Below are 25,332 nucleotides of genomic sequence, written 5' to 3'. Positions count from 1 at the left end.
TCTGTCACAGAGCCACATCTCGCCCTCCCCCGTCCTCTGGGTTGATTTCTGGGTGGATCCCTTAGGATCTCTTTACGGAAGGGCAGGCCTGGAAGTCCTGTAAGGAGGGGCAGAGAAAGGTGGGGGAGTCCAGTACGTGTTACCTCTGCTGGGGTGACTTGGATCCAGAATCTGGACCCTTCTTTGGTGTGGTTTCTGCCTACTGCCAGCCCCAGCACCTTACTGCCACATCGACTTCTCGAATTGTGCTTTGGAGACAATCAGTGGAGAAATTTCAAAATGCACTTTGTGTGTGTGCGCACCTGTGTGTGAACCCCAAAACACAGCAAAGCAGAAAGAGTCCAGGCTCTGCCACCTGCCCTGGGTGCGACCCCAGCCAGGGAAGAGGCCCAGAAGCCACCCTCGCCATGTCCAGCCACACATGGCCCAGCACGCAATGGCTTTACGAGGGAGGTCCTAGAAGAAAGGAGCCCTGGGCACCCACGCCTCGGCAGATTCCCTAGCACCAGTCTCTCTGGTGAATTCCCAATCAAATCTTTTTTAAGGTCTCAGGAGACAGCAGTTTACACCCTTCAGGACAGAGGGGCTTCAGAGTGCAGTGAGAACATGTATGTCCGTGACGTCACAGGCCAACGTCAAGATCAGTCCTCTGGGTGCCTGAGAGCTGCAGCCTGTGTCCCCAGGACAGTGGCGTCCTTGTGCAAACAGCACCGGGGGCTCAGGGAAGCCAGCGGGGGCTGAGGGAGGAACAGCAAAACCCAGTGTTGCTCTATCTCCTCAGATTCTGGGTGAACTCCTTGACCTAACCCATCCATCTAAATATACTCCTTTTCCCAGGTCCAGGGTGTGCACATAGAGGGGACTTCACGCCCACTAACAGACATGTCCCCCCACACCGGGAACGCCCCTCCACAGCCCCGTTTTTTCAAGGTTCTGGCCCCACTTCTACAGCCTTCATCACCCAGATCAGAGCCGCGAACACTAAATGCTACGTCCCCACACAGCCCACGACAGACGGCGGATGACGGCTTTTGTTCTGTCCCCGACCCCTGGCATCCCTGGCACTTCTTCCTTCGATGTGTTGTTTGGCCAGAAAAAGGGCAGGAGCAAGATGGTGATCTGCCCGAGCAGCTCGGGGCGAAGACTCTTAAGGCAGAGGCGAAGCTGCTGGGAAAGGCTGATGTCAGCCCGGGCAGCTCCCGCCAGGATAAGGAGGGCTTTGTTTTCAGCTCAACTGTGAAAATGAGCAAATGCCTCCAGCCTGACAAACGAGAAACCCACACACACAGGTCAGGCCTGCGACCTTTACTTAAAGGTACCACACTCAGTAAGCAGAACGCTCCCACGACAGGGACGCAAGAGGACGCAGCTAGCCGCAGCGGGATCAGCCAGGGACCACGGGGAAGCCAAGCTCACACCAGAGGCCCCGACGGCCTTCCTGCCAGGGGGCACTGACTAAAGACCTCTGTCCCCCAACTCACTTTTGTAAGTAAACACATGACAGACATGCACTGGGGGAGGGGCTGAAAGAAAGAAAGAAATCCTAATTTAAGAATATCTCAGTTTCTGAGTTATTTAAAGCAACTAAAAATAAGGCTGTGAAAAGTCATCTTAAATTCACAGGACACTTTAGGGAATACCAATAAGACTGTGCACGGAGCCCCGAAGAACAGAACGCCAGGCGAGCCCTTCCCAGGCCGGGCGGTGCCAAGGAGGGTGTGGCCGAGGGGGGGACACTTAAGTTTCAAGGATTCTATTCAACAGTCCAGTTTATGAAACCTGGAGAAGGTGGCGGGGTGGTGTGTCTTCATATGCTTAAAACAAACTTTTAATTAAAAGTTTCTTTTTGAACGTTTTAAGCTAAAGTTACTATGGCCTTGTGCAACTAAAAATTGGGTCAGAAATTTTAAACAAGAATTTAAGAAGATTTAAAATGCCCTTCCCTGGACAGACAGAAAACTCCTGTCTGGAGCTGGATGTGGCTCTGGGGCAGAGCACTTGCCTCGCAAGGACGAGGCCCTGGGTTCCGTCCCCATCAGCACAAAACAGACAGTCCTTGTTAGTTCTTAGGGGGCTCTTACCTGTCCAAAGACACCATTTCCCTCTCTTTGGGGGACACTGGGCAGCGACTCCTCCTTCTCAGTCCCTGGGGGAACCATCCCGGGGCAGGGAGGATTGGGAGGGCAGGCCACCTTCCCCTCCACCACCCGCACGCAGCCTCTCTCCTCCAGTGTCAGCCCTGTGTCCTGACAGCACTTAAATTGGTGACCATCTGAAACCACATGGCATCGAGGTCCTACATCAAATGACTCAGGGCAGCTGGTTGTGTGCACTGTCAGGATCACCACCGCCCAGCTGCTGAGTACAGCGCGCTGGCCCGCGTCACACAGCGGGGTGTGAAGCCTGACCTGTTGTCCACCAGCTGGCTGGAGGAGCACGTCACAGGGCCTCAGTGTCACCATCTGTACAGGGGGGACAATAATGCCACCCACATCACAGGGCTGGGAGGACAGAATGAAGTCACGCCCGGGAAGCACGGGACGCTGCGGGCATACAGTGGGGACTCCAGGGCGCTGGCACGCAGGAGGGCCTGGGTTCCATCCCCAGCACCGCAAAACAAACCCTTCCCACAGGGCTCCCGCGGTCTCTGGATGCTGAGGCTCAAGACCCCTCAGCAAGCCCGGGGACGGGGTGTCCACCTTCTCTGAGGCTCGTACGGCGCAGCCACACGCCCGTCCGTGAAGGCCTAGCCGGCTTCCCACGCGGATCCCAGCGGCTCACAGGGCCAACGTATTGAATCACCTCAGCTTTTCAATCTCCTCTGGGCTCAGTTTAGTGACATGAGGAACAATTTCCTTCACCCTCTTGGAGCTTGGTGGTGCACACACAAATGCAGCCAAACTAAGGGACACAGAGAGGAGGAGAGGCAGGGGCCACCCGCGGGAGTATGGCAATGCCACCCGCACATTTGTGCACAAAGACCCCAAACTGCAGCCACCCAGAACACGTGAGGGTCCGTGTACGTAATCAGCCCCGTGCAAAAAAATAAACAAAATCCACACAAAACCTCAAACCCCACTTTAGCCAGTGATCGTTTTTCTAACCAAGTTTCCATTTTATGCTCAGTACATGATTTCAAAGGCTTCCTCTAGCCTCTGTGGCAAACTCAAAGAACTGCTGGTTGAGTTCATCTGTTCCCCTCTTTCTCTCTTCACCTACAGAGAGAAGAATCACTCGGGCGGGGCGGGGGCCATTACCCGGGGGCAGGTGGTGGAGGAAAGAAAGAAAACAGACACAGGAGACCCCAGACCAGAAGACCACCAGCGGGTGGACCAGACTTGACTAGTCAGTGTCGTGAAAGGACTTCACAGGAATGGCCACCAGCAAGGACGAGGGGCAGTGTTTCAGAGCAGCACCTCCAGCAGGGAGGCTGTCCTCCACCCAGCCTGCCTCCTCCCTCGAGGATCCAGGCGGCCTGGGGCAGACAGAGTTAGAGCGCAAGGCTAGTGGCCATGGCTACAACCCTGGGGAGCCCATGGGCAATGACTTTGCAAGTTCATACCACTGACCAAACGGAGGCCTCGCCAGCTGCCAGCAACACCAAGCCCTTCCGCACGACCTCTAGCACACGACACTCTAACGCTGCAACTTCCTGGGGAGGACACAGCTGAGGCATCACTGAGTGGTCACTGGATTGGGGGTCGTGCACAGCAGGGTCAACCCAGCTCCAACACTTCTGAGGTATCATCCTCTTACAGCCTCAGCACCTGCTCCTGAAAACAGCTGATACACAACAGGTGGACAGGCCAGCGGGCAAGGCTGGGGAACAGAGGACAGATACCGGCCTGTCCCGAAGGGTCACATCTCCTGTGAAAGTGAAGCCAGACGATGCATGTTCAGGTGTCCTAGCACGGGGCCAGTCCACGCAAGCACTCAACAAGTGTGCCCCTCACAGGTGACCCACTGAGCACTGTGACTGCCTGTACGGCCCCTGCAAACCTCGCGGGTACAAGCCACTCCACACTTCTGAAGGGCATCTGCGGACGGTGCGCTTCTGCACCGCGCCCTCCCCAGGACCCCAGCCTGCCCGCCGGGAAGTCTCAAGCCCAACACGAACTGAGCACCACATCGACCGCCTGCCCTCAAGACATCACAGATGCACGAGGTTCCCGGCTGCAGGATTGTTAGTACTCGAAATACTAGGAGCTACCTAATGCCCAACACAGGGGACTTGGGGGGATAAACTGTGGCAGGCGCAGGCAATGGAGGGGACTGCAGGTGTGACCAAGGATGAGAGCTGATGCGGAGGTGTCAGGGATGCGCTGCGAGCAGAAGAAACAACGGAGTCCAGAGGGGTCTGGACAGCTGCCACCTGGCGTCCCAGACAGGCAAGGGGGCGAGAGAACATTCGTGTATCTGCTCTGTTTACCAAAAGAAACTCAGGAGGGTGATGGTGGCTGGTAGCGGGGCACAAAAGGTGGGCAAGTGACCAGCAAGGGGTAACAGTTGACTCAGTACCTACCTAATAAAATTCTCTCTTGTAGAAGCGTGTCACTGTTTTACAGGTTCAAAAAAAATAAAGTGGTCAAGATGGGGGTGGGGATCTAAACCTCCATGTAATAAGTGGAGGTCCCAAAGGAGAACGGATGCTGCAAATACCGCGACCCTGACCGGGCGGGGGTGGTAAGCACTGAGGGGGACACCTTTGGCATGAGGGGAAAAAACTGCTGCAAGCGAATCCTGAACTCATTTCCGTTTTGATTTTCCAAGTGGAGGAGACACAGTGACCCTGAACGGACTCCACGCTCACCGCAGGAGAAAGCCACCGCAGGAGAAAGAAAGTATGTTGGTTGGGAACGTGGGTCTCACTAGTGAAGAAGCAGGATGTGCACGTGGACCGGGGCAGGAGAGGCCTAGGGTAGGAGTCCTGGGGAGAACTCGTGACTTCCCAGTTCTTTCCAAGAAAAGGGTCTAAGAACAGCTCAGTTCAGCAGGGCTTCCCCAGTGGCAGTGAAGTTGTGTCCGTGCTGTCCACTAAGGTCACCACCAGCCCATTGTGGCTATGAGCTTGAAATGTGCCCAGTGCACCTGAAGAGCTGAATTTTAATTTTGTTTAATGTAACTGATTTATTGTATGGCACTGGGGATAGAACCCAAGGCCTTGCGTATGCTAGGCGAGCTCAATCCCACTGAGCCACTTCCCCAGCCCCATAAGGTTTAATTTTAAATTTAAACTACCACCCGTGGCTAGCGTCCATCTTATCAGACGCCCAGCTCTAGAAGCAGCAGCACCATGGTAACTCAACGCAACAGGAACACCCACCCATCCTGTAATCCATTTTCTTCTTATTGGGGTGGTGTTGGACTGTGTGTGTGTGTGTGTGTGTGTGTGTGTGTGTGTATTACTAGGGATTTAACCCAGGGGCACTTTACCACTGAGTTACATCCCTTTGACTTTCTTCTTTTTTTAAAAAAAGACAGGGTCTTGCTAAATGGATGAGGTCGGCCTCAGACTTGCCATCCTCTTGCCTCAGCCTCCCAAGTTGCTGGGATTACAGCTGTGTGCCAACATGCCCCACACCTGGCCTTTTAAGTACTGTTTCCCACCAAAAGGAACCAAGATTCCCTGCAGCGATGACTCATTCCAAGGTCAAGCAGGTAGGTTAGAAGGTGACTCTAGAACATCCGATTTGCCACAGAATAGGAAAATGCTCAATGAAAACAACAGCTGTGAAACAGGACTGCAGGAGTCGGGGAAGGGGCTCGGGGAGAGTGACACCCTTATACAAAACAGGGTCCTTAAGGCCACATGAATCACAAACAGGAAGACAGGAGAAAAGGGAGCTCTCCTGCTTACCAGGAAGAGCACAGCCGTAAAAAATCACTTAGTGACATTTCTATGAGAGTAGGCCCACCCCACCCTCACCCCATCCTGTAATCCATTTTCTTTCCAAACGTCAGATAAAATATTTTTCAACGTCCATTCGTGTTCCTAGTACTTCAAAATATATATATGTATGTACACACACACACTTCACCATATTAACAAAACAATTAATTATGAGCTCAAACGACCCTGGTCACCAATGGAAGGAAGAACCCAGCAACTCTCATTTCCCAGGTGCTGGAGAATCACTAAGCAACCCCCCTCCCGCCCCCAGTCACAGCACATGAGATTCTGTCACACTCGGCTGCCTCCTAGCCTGGCTCAGAGCCACACCAGCGCCCCACTGGAAAGCAGCCCCACAGGATGCTTCCAAAGGAAACGCCACCCGAGCATGCGCCGGAGCCCCTCACTGCTAGCTGCCCAAACCACTTTTCAACAACACCCCCTTTCTCAGAACCATGGCCACTTCTTTAGTGAAAAAATAAACAAAACGCATTTTCACGAGACGTCATTAACAGATTCTAGGAAGATCAAGCATAGAAAATCATTTTGTAATCTTAAAGAGACAAACACACATGGGTCATTTCCAAGTAGGTGTGGATTGCGGCTGACTGCAGAAAACTTCTAAGACACATGAAATAAAAAGGGAGCAGGCTAGAGGTCAAGGGGTGCACGTTTCATCACATCACATGACAGTACTTACCAAGTACCCTACACAGTATAAGTCAGAGGTGCCACATCTTTTCAGTTCACCTGTGAAATCTGTCATTAAGCTCTTAGCGAACACATGCAGAAACCCTGATGTGTCATTGAAATTGAGGGACACCCAGAATGAACTGACTGCACACCAATCACTTTTCCAACTTACAATTCAAAATTCACCCAAACCGCACACTTAAAAATGGTTAAGATGAAGGGGCACAGAGGCTCACAGCTGTTATCCTAATGATCCCGGAAGACCTCAAGTTCAAAGCCAGCCTGGGCAACTTAGTGACACCCTGACTCAGAATAAAAATTAAAAGGTCTGGGGACGTGGCTCAGTGGCACAGCAGCCCTGGGTTCAATCTCCAGTACTGCCCCCACCCCCAGAAAAAAAGGTTAAGACGATACACTTACTGCCAGGACACTCCTGTGCACACTTTAATGGAGGCTGAGACAGGAGGATCACAAGTTCAAAGCCAGCCTCAACAACTTAGCAAGACCCCCCCAGACAACTTAATGAGACCCTGTCTCTAAATAAAAAGTAAAAACGCCTAGGGATGTGGCTCATGGTTAAGGACACCTGGGTTCAATCTCCAGTACCAAAAACTAGATAAAAATTAAAAATTTTTAAAAGGGGGCAGTAGCCACCTAGCTGATGTGAGCACAGGGGGTCTAGTAGAGTGGGGTGCTACTGTGTCTTCTTTCCTAAAATTCTGCATGATGGTGTCAATTATGAATTGCACACAAAATTTAATAATTCTCTATTATTTACTCTTAAAGTTGTGTATAATATCATCACAGACCTATACTTCCAGGCCGTATCTGTAATCAAGCCAAGGAGTTACAGAATCATTTCTAAGTGCTTTCACATTCTAATAATACCAACGACTGAAGCGGAGTGTTTGCTGTCTGCCGAGTGCTGCACTAAGCGCTCAAAATAATGGTAAGGGGAAGGTCCCCTGGTTACTCCCACGAAGGATAAAGAAGGTGGGATTTAAACCCAGGTGTTTAGACTAAAGTGTACACATCTCAAACATTAAGTTCTCTATTACCAGCTCTGAAAAATGGAATCATTCATAAAAATAAGGCCTACCATCAAGTGAGTGCCACCCTGGGTCAACTCCCTGCATAATTTAGCTCTAATGCTTAAAATAGTTGTGTCCACTAGCTATTATCACTGTCATTTTACAAATAAGGACATTCAGCTCAGAAAAACCAAGGGACTTGTCAAGGCCTCACAGCTGGCAGGTGGCAGAATGAGGATTGAAACCAAGGCCTGTTGGATCACAAAATGTTGTCACAAAGCTGACTCTTCCTTCCTTTAAAAATAAAACAAACAAAAGGAACCGATCTCTGATTCAGGGTTAGGAAGAGAGGAGAAGAAGAAACTCCTAGTAATGGAAGAATGGACTCCAACAGTCCAGAGGCCAGCAGCCTCCCCAGTGTGCAGAGCTGGTGGATCTGCAGGGCCCTGCTGCGGCTGGATTCCTGATTGTAGCAAATTCCAGGGCTCCAGACTGCAGGCTCAGCCTCTGACTAACACTGCAGTGATTTATTTGAGGATAAATACCTCTGTCAGTGTCTTATGACTGAACACAACAGGCCAAGCAGATTGGAACGCCAGGAATGCGAGGCTGCCTGAGCTCTGTAGCTCGGGCCACCTCCAGCTGCAGAAGCGCCCTGCCTCCAAGGAGGAAGCCCTAGGAGCCACTGCCTGGCCCAAGGAGCAGTGTCCTTGGGAGTCTGACTGGTGAGACCAGCCTCGTGGAGGACGACAAAACATTCCTTGGGCTGACTGGAGGGAGGGGCAAGCCCAGGACCCGCGGACCACACCGAGCCTCTCCTCCCCACAATCAGAGTGACTTCACCACCACGGCTGACAAGACACCAGGCTCCGATGGTACCGACCCAACCGGCTATACAACTGCCACCTGCGACTCTGCCAGGGGCTGGCCAGGTGCCTCCACATCCTGAAAGCATGGGGAAGGCAGTCGGCTCCCTTTGAGAGGGGGAGTGTGGAGAGGACAGGCCGGGGTGGGCGGAGCAGAGCACGGTGCCCAGGAGCAGGCTGCGTTCCAGGTAGGAACCCAGTCCTGCTGCTCAGATTCAGACCGCAGAGGAAGAAACCAAGGCCCAGGGAGTTACAGGGATCTGGGTCAAGACAGTGGAGCGCAGGTGTTGGTGGCAGATGGGGGACTGGCACGCAGGCCTCCCGGTCCAATGGCCGGTTCTCCGAACACTGCTGCATGCCGAGGTCAGCTGGGACGAGCAGCCTCTGGTGCTGAACACAGAAGCCTGGCTCCCCCTCTCCAGGAAGGTCTCGAGTTCACACCAGGAGCACAAAGGTGCATCCCTCACGCACACACGTCAACACGCATGATCCAGACCCCACACAACTGCCAACCCCACCCTCTGCTCCCCCAACACATGACAGTCCTGACATCAGTTCTCTCAAAAACAATCAGCAGGTACAGGAGAGAAAAGCCCAGTTTTCCAGACAGGCCCTGGAGCTCTGAGAGACTCTTCCCTTCAATGGGGACACGCAGCCCAGGAGGCCCAATCCGCAGGAAGGAAGACGCGTCTCTCCACCAGCTGTGAAGTCACCTGGGCACCTTCCTGGCAGAGCAGAGCTATTTATCTTTGACAGAAAGTACCTTAAGAAATGACAGCTGTATCACTGGCACAAAGTAGTACAAGAAATCGGGCCCCAGCCCTGCGCAAGCCCAGGAAGGAGAAGGGACTTACATGTGGGGGTTGAAGATGCGACTCATCTTGGAGACGTGGTCGTTTTCACAGTCGAGATCCTCGTCCCCAGGCTCCATGCTGAACTTCCTCTTGCTCGGGCTGATGGGGGGAGGGCCAGTGCGGTGGCTGCTGAGGGCAGAGGCCACTGGGAGGGTCTGCATTCTGGGTTCTCCCCTGAGAGCAGCTTCACCTACGCAGAGAGAGAGAGAGATGATGCTGTCACCAGGCAGGACAGCCCCCATCTGGGTCCCCAGGCTCCCCCGCCTGCCCGCCCGGCCCCTTGCAAAACTGCTCCCAGTGGAAAGTTTTTGGCAACGTGACGGGCTGCCTGCCACCCTCAGGACATGGTCTGAGCCCGCGTCCTCTGCCAAGCATGGGGCGTTTGACATCAACGCGGTTTTCAGCACAGCCTTTAGGGTAGAGTTTAAAATGAAAAGGTGCAATACAGCAGACAGGGAGGAAAACAGCTTCTGCCACCAACAACCTCAAAGGCTAATTTCAAACATGGAAGGCCCCTAACTCCCAGGTACTTGGCTCACTCCGCCAAGAGAACGCCCTCCCGAGCGCACCGACAGCCACACCAAGCCACCTTCTCTGGCCTGGTATGCTTTTATTATATTTTTGGTATTTTGGGGGGTTTTTTTCAGAACAAGGAAAACATGGGCTAACAGTTCACATTTGCCCCTGAAGCGAAAAGGAAGAAAAATACATTGCTTAATGAGAAATGAACATTTTATTCCTAGAAACGGCTTGTGAAAATCTGATGCTGTTGGTCTAGTTATCAGCTCCAGGTTTCAGTGTCTAACCTGTGGGGGGCAGAGGTACCGTTCTCCAGACACTTTTCAAAGTCAGACGCCCAAATTGCAAATTCTGATTTTGATATGATTTGACACCTTGGTGTTTTCTACAACCACTATGTTAACAGGCTTTGTCCCAGATGATAACTCAGTGTCTCACTATGAATTACAGCAAGTGTGAACTTTCTCATTGATAACAATTTTGTGTGCACCTTCCAAACTTCGTCACCAAGAGTGATAATTATTTCAAGTGAAATGAACGTCAACCTCTCTGAGTCCCACGGGGGCAGGCACCTCGATTTTTCACAAATAATAACCCTTTTGTTGTGCAATATGTCTTGGTCTCTGAGGCCTGACCAGTTCTGTTTCCTTTTGGTCACAATTTGAGAGTCATACTGGGATGGAGTCAACTCATCGGAGGCCCTGTGGCACCTAAGAAAAGCAATCTCTGTCTGCCACCCCTCCTGCTCAGATCATCACAGATGTGTCGCGGGTTTAACAGACACTGGCTTCATACACACACGATAAATGCCATTTTGTTACGGGAAGGAGGGAGGGAACAGCCTCTGACCATTTACCAGGAAAAATAAAAACTCTGCCAATTTAGTCAGCAAGATATAAACTCACAAATATACACTGACCTATCGTACACCTCCAGGCATGGCTTCTTATAAGGGTCCTGGCCCCAAAACAAACTGGAACTTTCCATTCTAAATGAAATACAAAAAAATAAAAAACCAACCTAATCCTAGGCTAGGCTGCGACCCTTAGAGAGTCGGTATGACTCTGGTTGGCCACCTCTTCCTACTGAGTAGCTTTTGGTTAAAAAAAAAAAAAAAAGTAAAGATAATCCTTCTACCTTGGTAAATTAGAAAATACTAACTCCAAACAGCCCCCTTTTTTCTTGTCCTCCTCCTTCCACAGAGAGAAAAGAGGGTGTCCCCAGGTAAAACTTCCACTGCCCAGGCAACTTTCTGGGGATCCCTGATGACGGACCCCCAGGAATCAGCAAGTGTGACTCAAACCTCAGGTCAAAGTAGCCTGGCCTACCACACTGTGCCCAGGGTGTCTCAGCACCTTGGCCTGGAGCTGAGGGGCGGGGAGGAGGTAGCTCTGTGGACCCCTGAGCTTTGGCCACCATTTCATCAGCCGACTGCTGGGTGGCAACAGAAGTTGCTATGGAAAACAAGCGTCACGGCAACAAAGTCAGATCCGTCCAAACAAGGAGCTCGTCATTCATGACACTGTGGCATGGAGAGCAAAGGCTCCTGGGAAGAACAACATTCCCTCCCCCTCGGGGCTCCAGGGCCATCCTAGTAAAAATTCTTGTGCTCATTGGCATTTCAAAGTTCATCAGGCGGATGCACTGCTCAGTCTAACGACTGAAAAGAAAAAAGTCCATAGCGATTCTCAGAAAGCACTGGAGATCCCTAACCAGGGAGTGGGGAAGGGACCACAGGAGACCCCCTAAATGACCCTTGAGCTGGAGGTGACCTAGAGTTGCAGCACATCAGCATCTTGGAGGCTGCGCTGGAAGGAGCCTGGGGAACACCTGACTGAGGATGCAGGAGGCCTCGGGTTCCATCCCCAGCAAACACACAACATAATTATTTAGTTAAACTGATCAGATAATTTGGTCGGGGGACTCAAGACACCTGTGTTCCAATCCTGCTCTTCCTGCGTGCAGTTCTACTCTCTGGCCTCCCACAGTGAGGGCCTGGGCCAGGTAAGGCCTTCCAGCCCTTAGAGGGACTGAGCCACAGTCCCGAAATCAATCAAGTGACCAACCGACCAACATTGACCAACACGTCATTACACATGGGATTGTGATACTAACCCAGCAAAACCAAAGCGTGACCCTCGATTGTCGTGTGTGTTGAGAAAGATACCCTGGGTTCCAACAGACTTGGAAACCATGAGATGAAACAACTGTCACAGGTTTCTTAATGGCAGGTCTTGTCGTCTGTCAGACTGCAAGACAGAAACCCTGCTCCCCGCCATCATTCTGCACCGACCCCTCGTGCCATCTCTCAAAGCATCGTCCTCAGCACGTCCACCCACCCCATCTCCAGATGCCCAGCAGTCACTGGGAAGCCACTGCCCAGACTGCTTCTGCACTCACAAATGACAGCCAGGTCCTTCCTTGTATGTCCAGGCACAGCCACCCTAGAAGTTAAACAGTCCCCACTGCACACAGAAGTCAAGGTCCACCCTCCACACCCTCACCAGGGTCTCCCCTCAGGCTCCTCTTATCTAAAGTCTGTGTATCCTGCAGAGTCACTTCAAAAGCCACCTCCTTCCAGACCTCCTCCTCGATTCCTCCATCTGAACATCTCTTTCCACTAAAATCTATCATGGTGGCGCTTGCCTTCCTACTTTGTTTTGTGCTCCTTGAAGAAGGGAGCATTTATTTTATGTACCTGAGGATACAGAACACCATACGTGCACACCACGATGCTCACATGAAGGAATGAGGCCACGGTACAGGCTGGTGACAGATTTTTAGGTTATATTAAAGATCTAAGATACCACAGAATAAGGAATAAAATCTATTTAATAATACATTTACATGAGCAGCTCTCATAAGTCAGCGATGAAAAGAGAACTTAAGCTGGGCACAGCGGCAGACGCCTGTGACCCCAGCCACTCGGGGAGGCTGAGGCATGAGGATCGCAAGTTCCAGGCCATCCCTGGCAACTTAGTGAGACCCTGTCTCAAAATAAAAAGGGCTGGGGATGCAGCTCTGGGGTACACACACCCCCTGGGTTCAATCCCCAGGACAGCAAATAAAAGAATTTAAAACTGCGGTATATCCCAGCAAGGAGACATAATTCAGCCATTAAAAGGAATAAAGTCCCGTTGGTGCTGTGGCCTCTATGAACCTGGGAAGCAGGGAGGTAAGAAGGAAGCCAGATGCAAAGGCCACGTGTCACTGCGTTTCTTTCAAATGTCCAGACCAGGCCCACCAGAGAGAGTAGATTAGTGTGGCTGTGGGCTGGGAGGGGGACCGGGAAATGACAGCTAACAGGTGCCTGGATTCAACTGGGGGATGATAAAAATATTCTGCAACCCATTGTGGGAAGGTCGCACGGCTCTAAAACGTAGGAAAGCCAATGCCGTGCAGGCTTCGGGTGAAGAGATGCAACCCCCAAATAATAAAATGATAACGGAAGACTGCAATGCTATCGCATCCTTTTCTCTCTTGGGCTTTTCACAACTGTTAAACGAATAAGAACAGGAATTTTTCCTGAGTTTAAAAAAAAAAAAAAAAAAGTCTTGACATTGTGGTATCATCTCTCTGTGATACTCAAGTCAGACATTTTTTTCCTTTTCTGGGGGTGGGGGGTACCAGGGGCACTCAACTACTGAGCCACATCCCAACCCTATTTTGTATTTTATTTAGAGACAACATCTCAATGAGCTGCTTAGTGCCCCGCGGTTGCTGAGGTTGGCTTTGAACTCGTGATCCTCCTGTCTCAACCTCCTGAGCCCCTGGGATTACATGCATGCGGCACTTGCGCCTGGCCATTTAACTACCTTTTAACTCACAGTTATAACTAAAGAGATCCTATTTTAAAAAGGAAATGCCTTTGGCCTTTTCATTATATATATATATATAATTATTTTTTTAGTTGCAGTTGGAGACAATACCTTTATTTATTTATTTTTATGTGGTACTGAGGATCGAACCCAGGGCCTTGCTCGTGCTAGGTGAGCACTCTACCCCTGAGCCCCAGCCCCAGCCCTCTTTGGACTTTTTAATGAAGATAATTTTATCCAGGTGTGTGTTACTGAAGAAAAATGCCTGCTACATGCAAAACTTATGTAACTGCTGTTTTTTAGTCTTGGTGATAGTTCAAATGAATGGTTCAAAACTTCCTTAAATACTTTCCCCCTCAATTGAAGATAAGCAAACATTTGGGCCCAGGGTTTTACAAGAATCAGCATATACCTACTTCAGTAAGGAAAAGTTTAACTCAAGAGAGGAAAGGCAGAATCATTCGGTTTTCTGATGTGCTATGTGGGGACAAACATCACAAGAAAATTCTGCCTTCGGAGTCAGAAAGGAGCAGATCCCCCAGCAAAAGGAGATTCAGAGAAAAGAGGCTCCCTTCCTAATCATATCATCATCGTATCTGAAGGATTCTAAACGCTCTCCCCTTCCTACATCGTAATACTGCCAAGACTCAAGTTTCTCTTATGCTCAAATGGCGCATTTAATGGATGAGACCACTTCTTAGCGGGACATAAAATAATGGTTCATCTGAGAGCAGATGAAACACAGAGCCTAACGTGGAAGGCTTTCAGAACAGCACTGAGGCTGAGGCTGGCCTCCAGCTGGCAATCTTCTTGCCTCAGCCTCCCGAATCGCTGGGATCCCAGGTGTGCACCACCACGCCCGGCTTATCTGGCTCTAACTTTTAAGGATAGATCTTTTTTGGCAAAAGTCTCTGAACCTTGCCCAGTGGAGGCTTTATGTCCCCCCACCCCACCCTGTTTATCATGTCTGAACCTAAATCTAAGACATAAAACCACAGCTGGCCTCTCCCAGCCTCCCCACGGCGCTGATCTGTCTCCCGTCTGACCACAGCCCCCGGCAGCCCAGCTGACATCACCCTCCCAGCGAGAGGCACCTGATAAAAGAACCGGAGCCGAGCAGAGCTGCAGCACAGTATCTCACGGCTCATCCCACGAGTCCCAGCCCATGACTGTACTGGGCAGGAGCCCACAGGCGGGGCTTATTCCTTTCTTTGTCTCAGATAATACTCCTTTGTCTCAGAGACCAGAGCCAGAGGAGACGGGGACCAGCCAAGTCAACTTCTCTCAAACAGTTGGACCTGTGGCCAACGCCATCCTGGGGGGTGTGTGTGTGTGTGTGTGTTGAAGAGGAGGGCTGTCAGGCAACACCATACAACAGACCCACACAGTGGCACCTGGATCACTAGTAATTCTGCCACTGGGTCACTGGCTCTGTCCCCACCAGCCCCCAACCCACAAAGTCCCTTTCACAACGTCACTCTCAAGGTGGCCGCAGACCCAGCCGTCTGCTTCCCAAGTCCCATCTCAGATCCAAGAGGTCAAACCTTAGATCAGCATGGCCCGTGCAGCTGGCCGGGCTGGCCTGAGCAGCTGACCACCCCTTCACGGCTGACTGCGAAGAGGGCCAGGAAGGATGGACACACAACATGGCAACACTACCTGTGCAGGTGGACAGATGCCATTTTACCTAGAACCTCAAGTCCTCCACGTGACCGTGCCAACATCCCGCGCTGGGGGCCTGCCTGTATCCAAACTAGCACGTTTCATTTTCAGAGCATTTTCAATGTCACCTGTTATCCTGGGATTTCCTTAGCACAGTCCGGTAAGTCGAGCAGGGCAAGAATCGCCCCCGACCCGAAGGCAAGGAAACCAGTGTCTGGAGGACTGAGTGACGTGCCCCAGGCCCCAAAGCTGATCAACAGAGGCTGCAGGAAGAGCCTGGGCCAGAGTCCCCGAGCTTCATGTGCTTCCTAGGTGTGCACTAACTAAAGATACTCTAAATACAAAGTTGTCAAGTGGGTTATCAACTCCCAATCTTTACCCCATATACAGATTGCAGAATCACAACGGTTACACATCCACGTTTTTACATATTGCCATACTAGTGACTGTTGTATAACCCACTTTAATCAAATGTATGAAATATGATATGTCAAGAGCTTTGTAATGTTATGAACAACCAATAAAAAATAAATAAATAAATAAAGTTGTCACAAGCACATCCAGACATTGCCATTCTACAACTGGCAAGTTCTACACGGCTTAAAATCATTTTGCTGTCCTTGGGGTTGAAGAGAAGTCCCGCCATCTCACTTACCCTGCTGAACCACAGTACAGTAACCTGGGTGGAATCAGCCCGCTGTCAGCATGTTCAAGTTCCTGTCTGACCACAGCTATCATTCCAGCATGAAGAAAACCCAGGTGCAGCTACAGCAATGTGCACAGCCTGCAGCTCTGGCTACCTGGGTTTTACGTTGGGCTTTGGCCTCATGAATCATTATTGGTATTTAAAAAAAAAAAAAAGCACCTATCACCTTCCCACCCCGCAACCTAACACCCAGCGTCTCCTCTTCTTGGCCCTCCTCTCCCTGGACCGTGGTCTGCCAGCAACCTCAAAGGGTCCGGAGTACGTAGGGAAGCAGCTGTCAGTGGGAGGCCAAGACCTGCTTTTATGTGCAGTAACACACAGTCTGCCTGAAGATGACAATGACGGCCACTGTGACACAGGTCCCGCCATGGGCATGGGCCTGAACCCAAGGAGCAGCTCCGGGACCTCTCGGGCCAGGTGCACAGAGCCCCCCGAGTGGAAGAGGCTCTTCAGGCCAGGCAGAAAGCCTCCCCTGTGTTGACTTGCAAATCCACTTTGGTAACAATCTACTGTTAATGAGGAGGAGGAGAGTTATGAAAGTAAATTGTTTGCAGATGGTTCTAGAGGCAGGAACTTGGCAAGGGGCTCCATTTCCTCCCTGGTGGAGCCTGTAAATGGTTAGAAGGAGCCGCTGAGCCGGAGCAGAGAGGAGGCTTACTCAGACCCCTGCCACGGCGGGGCCGGCCTCCTGAGGGCCTCCTCCAGCCTCCTGAGGGCCTCCTCCGGTGGCAGGACGCAGGAATGAGGCTGGGGGAAAAGCTATTGCCTCCTCACGATGGAAGTGTTTGGTAAGAAATGTTCTCTTCAGGCCGTCTGCTAAGCCACAGGCCAAGTATCTGAGGTCGCAAGTTGGTACGCGCATCTTCAAACCACTCTGTATTTGAAAGAAACTCTGGAGGGAACGGCGGGGTCACAGTCCCTGAGTGGGCTGTATCTTAGAGAAAATAATCACTGACCACTGGCGGAGGGGGACGGGGGGAAGAGGAGGACCCCGGCACAGTGGCACCTGCAATCCCAGCATTTCGGGTGGCTGAGGCAGGAAGATCGCAAGTTTGAGGCCAGCCTGAGCAACGGAGCAAGACCCTGTGTCAAACTAAATGAAGAAGGGCTGGGGATGCTCCTCGGTGAACTCCTGGATTTCATCACCAGGACAGACAGACAGACACAGAGAGAATAAGAATCAGTGAGACCGAGGAGCCCAGCCCAGGCAGTCTGCAGCACTGCATGTTGAGGTCCGTCAGCTGCTAGGGCTCCTGTGTTTTGAGGAGGGTGGGATGAAGGGGACCTCCGATGTCACTCTCGCCATTCATGAACAAAGGGCACAGTGCCCAGGAGCAGTGTCAAGAGCACCCTCGGCTCCCCCAGGGCCTGGCTGCCTCCCCAGGGCTGTCCCCACATGTGTGATGGGGCCCACGTGACACCAGCCCCAGCGCCCAGCACACAGTTGGCGCTCCCTGCTCCGTCCCGCCTGTGCAGGGTTCTGCTCCGCCCTCTCCCTCTCCAGAACCCTCTCTGTCCTCTGCCATTTCATATTCTTCCCTCATTTCAAACCCAACTCCGAGGCCTCTCGCCAGCACTCCCAGGAGCCTCTCCTTTGAAACAGCCTCAGTCTGGACATGGTTTAAGGGTGACCACAGGTTCATGTGTTGGGGGCTTGGTCCTCAGGGTGGTGGAACTGGGAAGCAGGGCCTTTAAGAGGTGGAACCTACTGGGAGGTCCTCAGTTCAAATGGAGATGTGCCCATGGAAGGGATGGTGGGACCTCAGAACCTCTGGCAAACTGTTGGTTGATGTCATCTTTTCCTCCCCCACACAATCCCACCTTTGCCATCCACCATAAGGTAACACAACCAAGCAAGGCCCTTAGCAGAAGTTGCACCATGCTGATTGGACCATCAGCCTCTAAAACTATAAATTAAACAAACCTCTTTTCTTTATAAAACTACCCTGCCTCTGGCACTGCATTGTAGTTATAGAAAAATGGAGGAATACAGATAGCATCTACCTGAGCTGAGCTGCACTGGCATAAATTCTACAAGAAATTATAAAATTGTCCAGCTCCAATTCAAAAACTACTGCTTCTTGTTTTAGTTTTGTCTGCCATACCATCTTGTTTGTCACAATGCCTCCAAAGGTAAATAGGCAACCCCGCTCTCTATAGTTGTTCTAGTCAGGACCCTTAGGAATAAGATGATGTGCCCAAGAACCAACTTGAAATTCTCACACCAACTGAAGGAAGGGACTGCTGAACGTCACACGCGGGTCTACTAACACTCAACATGATCTCATCACCAGCTCCAAATCCCTGGCAGAGCTGGAGTAGGCAGGGACGAAAACCCTAAATCAAATGTCTCAGAAAGCCACTCAGATGCCCCACAGAGGTTTATTAACTCACTCCCTTATTTACTGTTGCTAAAATTTTCACTGGTTTCAAAAGCCATAGAATGAATTTTCCAAGTATTAAAAATAGGAACATCAAGTTCAAAGACGCCCTGATCCAACGGAATGAAAACAGCATTAAAAACACAGGCAGTCACACAATTCAAGAGCCTAATAACCATGAAGACTGGTAAACTGAAGCTTTTTAAAGATTTTGGAAACCTTCCCACTAGAAGAGCCTAAAGAAATAAGTTTATTCTTTCCAACTTTTTAGTTCAAAAAATTTGAAAGTCACTGGAAAGTGGCTGGCCTCGAACTTGTGATCCTCTTGCCACAGCCTCCAGAGTTACTGGATCACAAGTGTGCACCACCACGTGCAGCATAAATGCTAAAGAAAAAAAAAATTAAAGCTTGGAGAGGTCAAATACCTCCACACGTGTCTTCTGAGAATAGAGACACTTTCCTTCGTGGCCACCACACCCTGGACTACCCCTACCTAGTGATGTATCCTCGTTATCTGATAGCTGATCCATATTCAATTTTCCCCCACAGGACTGGGTCTCCTTTTCTTGGTGGCATGGGGCACTGCACACTGTTCAATGGCGTACTCAGGTCTTGTTTTATCTGAAAGGGTCATTTTTTTCCTCTTTTCATGGCATTGGGGTTTTCAAATAATCCAGACCAACTATCCTCTAGATTTTAGATGGTCTGATCCTTTCCTCATGATCAGGTCTGAGTTAAATATTTTTGGCAAGAATACTACAAAAAAGGATCTGAGAACTTGCCACTGCACCCACTCTCACAGCACCCACTCCCACAGCAGCCAGGGCACCCCAGCCGGGGAGGTGAGCTCAACCAGCTGGTGGTACCCATGGATTTCTCTGCTATCACAAAGTAAGTTTTTCTCTTCTGCAGCAAGAGCATGGGGGTGTGCATTTCTGTCGTTATCACTCAAGCGCTTACTCACTTAAGAAGCACCTTTTATTTGTAATGCAAGAGACGGGAGCTGAAGGCGCCCTGGTTACCAAACACTACAAGTCTGATCTGATCAGGATGCAGCATTTCCACATAGACGACACCGAGAGAAAGAGACCTGACCTTGACCACCAAGAACTTGAGTTCTAGTGGGAAAGAAAAGTCATGAGAATGATAACTATAAAGAAAAACATAAATATCAAGATAAAAGATGCTCTTCGGATGGGTGAACTGTGTGTTGCATGAATCACGTCTCATTTAAGCTGTTACCAATTCAAAAAAAAATCATTGAGGACCCCAAAGAGCTTTTGTGTATGTAGGTTATATCAATATTCATCGTTCAAAGAATTGAAATGGGCAGATTTAGCTAAAGCTAAGCAGAGGGCCCTGGCAGGGTACTGACAGACCAGGCCCTTTACGGGCCTTGGTGCAGACGAGAGAAACTTCTGAGGAGGCAGGTCGGACAGCACTGGGCGGGCTGGTGTCTCCAATGTACACACCTGGGACTCCAGTGAAGCAAGTGGACAGGGCTCTGGTAAGGAGTCACTCAGCGGGGACAGAGAGTTTAAAGAAAGATGAGGCACAGGAAAGCGTTTCAGCTGGCATGTGTGCCTGCCACTCTCTGGACAACATGGGGCTTCCCGTCTTTATAAGCTAGGAAACTGTATGGATTGAAAAGGCCAGAAAGCTACAGGTCTCCCCAGCTCATCAGCATAAAAAATGAAACCTCAGGATCGATGAGAGTGCAGGCAGCATTTAAGACCCACAGGCTGACCCGACAGAGTCAAATTAAACCCACACCCACATCTTTGCCACTGTCCTGGTCCTTTTAATACCCTAATAACAATATCCTTTTAGTGTTGAAGACGAACAGTATAGCAAAACTCATGTTCCTGACAGAAGACCAATGTCTCTTGTCTTAGTGGCCAACACTCATTCACTCACCATTTCCTGGGCAAGAGTGAATTGTGAAGAATACCAAATAATAATTCATGCTTACAGAAGAAAAATTCTGCAGAGTGATTTAAAACTCAAATGAAAACTACCCTATGTTAAACCAATTCTTTAAAATTACAACATGCTGTCCTTCATGAAATGAGTTGTGTTGATTTTTTTTCATAGTATATAGTATATTTCAGAGTCCTTTTATGGGCAGTTTTTACTCAATTGTTACAGCTTACGTTCGATATTATTAGAAGATGCTTGTAATCGCCAACCAAAAAAACAGAGAGACTATTAGAACTGGAATCTAAAAATGCTAAGCCAGACCCAGTGGTGAGCACCTGCAGTTCCCACTACCAAGGAAGCTGAGGCAGGAGGATCTCTTGAGGACCATCTCTTAAAAATAAAGAAACAGAAGCATACTAACTAGCTTGAGAAAATATTAAAACATTCTGTTGGAGATTTGCCAGAGGAGCCAACAGTGAATTTCATATCTGGATGAGAATAACATCAAAGTGTATTTTTAATTCACATTAAGAAAACTGGCATTAAAATGCTGTGAAGCACAAGCAAAGAGCAGGTGAATCCCTGAGTTGCTTTTGAAATGGTCAACTGCAGACTTATTCCTCAGATGTTTACATTAATTGGAAATCTTAAAATTCTTACGCAAGAATTATATCTCATCCAGAACATGTTCCCCTCCTGGAGGGGGCAGGGATGGAACCCAGGAGTTGGAGTTTGGAGTCCCCACCACAGAGCCACCCCCACGGCTATGAGGAGAACTCTCTGTAGCCTCACCAAACTCCAAGAAAGAGACTATTAAATAATAAACTAATACGTGAAAAAATACGAGGAAAGGAATATTCCTTTAGCATGTACAATCAAACGTCCCCACTCTCTTGTGACAAGCTTTCTAGAGCAAATGCAGAGTGAGCAGTGCCCCCGAAATCAAACAACAAGAAAATATTGAGGGAAGTGGGTGTTGCTGACTTTTTATTCCTATTTCTTTCCATCCTCCCCACCGGCCTCCCTCTTTCAGTTTACATTATCCACTGAGCAAATTTTATCAATGAGAGGCCAGGAAGGGCCGCCTCCCCTTTGGTATATTTACTTAAGATACAGGGCAAACCCGCCATTGTGCTCAGAAAGTCCTGGCCGTGGCTGGGCCTGCTTCAAGTCCCTCTCTACCTCCAAGTGACTTATCCCAAAGCCAAAGAAAGAGGAAAACTGTGCTGATCAAAGGCCGGGCTGTCATTAAGTGAAAATGATGGAAGATGAAAGGCCCGCGCGCTACTTCAAAGGCGCAGCTGAGCTGGAGCAGAGAGCAAGGGCTCTGGGGCCAGAGGCGCCGCGCTCGATGACATTCCTCGAGCCCCATCTTCACACTAATTGCGCAAAACAGAATGCCAACGCAGATTCCAGTGCTTTTTCCATAGACGGGAAGAGGCGTAGGTAACCCCAAAACGAAGCGCGGCACATCTCTTTCCTGCACTTAAAAAAAAGTGGAGGGGGGAATTTCGATGCAGCTGAAGAAGAAGCAGGCGTCTCTCAAACCGTGTGCAACTGTGTCTAAGCAGAGTTACGCCCTGAGGTGAAGGACGTCATTTTGAGAGATGGCAGTTTAACTCGGGAGACTTCAGTTGTTGGTGGAGAAGGGTCCCCATGCCTGCTGGCGGGCTTCACATTAGGGTTGGGCTAGAGCCACTAAGTGGGAGAACCAGGCAGACTTGCGATTACACCACACTCCTTTTATTCCACCCCAACTACGCCTGCCTGGCCCTCGCAGCCCCTCACACCACCTCAGCCCTCTGGCCCTCCTGTGGGCAGTAAAGACTATCCGTGATAAGGGGCCCCGAAGCCATTACATCTCATCTCCTTCCTAAGACACACTTCCTGGAATGACTGACACAGGGAACCGTCTCAGCTGCAGTTCTGGCCACGCTCTGCAGGGAATGGACAGGGATTCCCACCCCTCCACGAGCTGCTGTTAGTATGGACGTGCACGCAGGTGTAGAGGAGAGAGCCACCCGCTCTGCCCGGAATTAATGATCGGGATGACAAGAGCACTCAGAAGCATTAATGTGGCGCCCATGGGTGCTCCAGGTCCCTGACAGAGGCAAGTGCACCACATCCTGCTCATGATCTGGGACAGGTACCAGCACGAGTTTCACCCTAAGAGGAGGAGATGGAGGCCCACGGCCCAGCGACTTGCCCAAAGCCATAGTCAGGAGAAAGCACAGCCTGGGCTAGCACCCAGAAGCTCTGGCTCCAGGGACCACACCCTCAGCTTCTACGCCCCTTGTCGGGTTTGACGGAGTGGGTCATAGCAGGTGAGCAGGGGTTTGCCAGGGAACCAGATCCCACAGGCCAGAGGAGCCACAGAGGAAAGCAGAACGGGAAACACTCTCTGCAGGCGGCAACTGCGCTTGCTCTGCCAGAAAGCTCGGAGCGGACGGTGTTCCTTTCTCCACCCACCTTCAATCACACTGGCCACTGGGAAAACTCTCCTGTACACAAACTCCAGAGCCATGATAAATAAAAAGGTTGATCTTTCCTGGGCTAGCAGGAGCCATCGGCGACCTTCAGGCTGGAAAAACGACATTTTTCACACACTGCCACACACATACGTGACCATCTCTGTGTTTGCCTTCTTTGACTTTGCCCTGCCCACCCCCAATCCCCAACTCCCTGCCCCTCCCTCTCAACTCATTCTCTGTTCAGATGCTTTAGTTTACAACATGCATGGTGCCTGTCTGTCTCTTAGAAGACGGCCAGTACTGATTACAAATAAAACTCACAGGTGCCATTGGGTTTCTAATTCCATGACCACTACACTTTGCAAAATATTTTAATGTCAAAAAAACAAAGAATTTTGCAATGAATGAATTTGGTAACAATATTCTCTAGTCCAAACCTCCAGGTTTTTAACAGCCACACTGAAGGGCCAACCAAGTGTGTCTCGGCATTCCCACAGGGCGGTGCCAATCTGATCTTAGGACACTTCATCCTCTGGGAAAGAAACACATCCCCATCAGCAGTCACTCCCGCGTCCCTTCTCCAGAGCCTGACAACCACCGGTCTCCTCCCCGTCTCTGCAGGCTTGCCTACTCTGGGCATTGCATAGAAATGGAATCATACGATGACCTTGCGTATTCTGTCTGCGGTTCTACCACACTACTGTAATGTTTTCACGTCACACCCTAACACGCGCCAAGACTACCAACCTGCTCCTTCCTTCCTTTCTGAATTGGGAATGAAGCCCAGGGGTGCTTCAGCACCCAACTACACCCCTATCCCTTTTTACTTTTGATTTTTGAGATAGGGTGTCACTAAATTGCTGAGGTGGACCTCAAACTTTCGATCCTCCTGCCTCAACCTCCCAGTCGTTGGGTTGACAGATGTGGTCACCATGTCCGCCTCATCCTCTCCTCTTTTAAAAAGCATATGAACTTGATGGCAAATGTCCTCCTAAAAGCCATTCTCTTTCCATTCTGCTTCCTGATAGGCCTGTCTACGTTGATGATGAGGCTCCGCCATTGGTAAACCCCCACCATGTGATACCCAGGCAGCAAACAATAGTGAAGTCCATCGAAACTCAATGCGTTTTCCCAGAGCCTGAATTTAATGGCTTTACAAAACAAAGAAATGTAATGTCACATTATTAATAGGGTGCAGAACCTACCTGTGTCTTACCAACCTACTGTCTTTAAAGCCATGCTGACAGTGCTTTAAAACAGTTCCCATCCTAGAATGTTCTTAAGTGGTTTCAGCCTTGACATGAGGTCACAGGAATTAGACTAATGAAGAAAGCAAAATTGAAACACTCCAATTCGGGGGTCTACTGGGCTATATTAACTTGTGGCAAATTAAACAGAGGAGTGGATTGCAACCACTGACGCTCATATCTCACGATGAAGTCTCGGGCTCTTTATTCTTCTCTGGCTGGCTGTCAATCTCACTTCCATCCTGCTTTCTAGGAACTGTGGCATCAGCAATTCCAAGACACGCCACGGCACAGCCACCACACCCGAAACAGAGGCAAGTGCGACGTTTTCATCTGCTGGATTGAGAACTGAGGCCTGAAAAGACACCTGGGCTTCTCTTACACTCATTCAAGCTGTTCCAGCACAAGACACTTCACTTACTAGAACAACTGCCATTTCAGCAAACAACCTCAAAATGCTACTAGAGCCGCCTTTCTCACCAAAGAGCGACAGCTGTCCACTGCAGATGCCCACCTTAGACTCACATGGGCCCCAACAGTGGCTGAAGGGACCCTGCACACCCAAATCCTAGCCTCCACACTCACCCACACATAGGTGACGTCCCCTCACAGAGACAAGAGATCACCCACTGGGACCGTGTCGAAGCGCTGTCATGTGTATAAAAGCAGGGACAAGGCACAAAACAGAAGCAGCAAAGAGTTCATAACCGGGGTTGGAGACCGAAGTGCCACTCTATCCTTTATCCGAGATGTTCCGTAAGTGGTAACGCGAACATGCCTTTGGCAACCCAGGTACGACCCCCTCACAGGACAAATGTATTCCCAAAACCTTGGGAATGAGTTAAGTTTGGCAGGAAGTCAATTCCTCCACCTGCAGAAGTTGTCCTCACTCCTCTTTGTGGAGTGGTGTGACACTTTTCCAGGTGGGTCACCCCGGCAGAACCGCCTGGGAGACCTGTACAGAATGCGGGTTCTAGGCCCAGGCCCAACACAAAATGCTTAGAGGTCCTGAAAGTCTGTGCTTGGCCATGCCCCAGGAGGGTCCAGGCTCACCAGTGTCTCCCTCCCTGGTCCCCCTCCCACTTTCACAACCGTTCAACCAGGGATCAACCAACCAGGACCACACCACCTTCCAAGCCGCCCAAGGGACGTTCGGTGGCCATGCAGTGGAAGGGAGATCAGTGCTCCGAGTCCACCGGGGGATCGTCTGATGAAGCAAGGTGCCGAGAGCAAGAGCTGGGCCAGGCTCACCTCCGGCCCACAGCAACACGACA

The 25,332-nt window shown here is 50.3% G+C and overlaps 1 protein-coding gene across 3 annotated transcripts in view; it reads right to left on the bottom strand.

Annotated features, from left to right (window-relative positions):
• Vgll4 (vestigial like family member 4) overlaps positions 1-25,332 on the bottom strand; it is a 137,515-nt gene that overhangs the window by 25,259 nt on the left and 86,924 nt on the right. For all 3 annotated transcript variants that reach the window (XM_046425739.2, XM_046425740.2, XM_046425738.2), the window contains one exon: positions 9,335-9,524. In XM_046425739.2, the coding sequence (XP_046281695.1) occupies positions 9,335-9,524 (190 nt within the window). The remainder of the gene's footprint in view (positions 1-9,334; positions 9,525-25,332) is intronic.

This window comes from Marmota monax, unplaced genomic scaffold (genome assembly GCF_021218885.2).
Source record: "Marmota monax isolate L192 unplaced genomic scaffold, Marmota_monax_Labrador192_F-V1.1 WCK01_AAM20220418_F8-fsc00028, whole genome shotgun sequence".
NCBI lineage: Eukaryota > Metazoa > Chordata > Mammalia > Rodentia > Sciuridae > Marmota > Marmota monax.
Note: the sequence above shows the minus strand (reverse complement) of the source record. Positions and strands in the feature narration are given on the sequence as shown.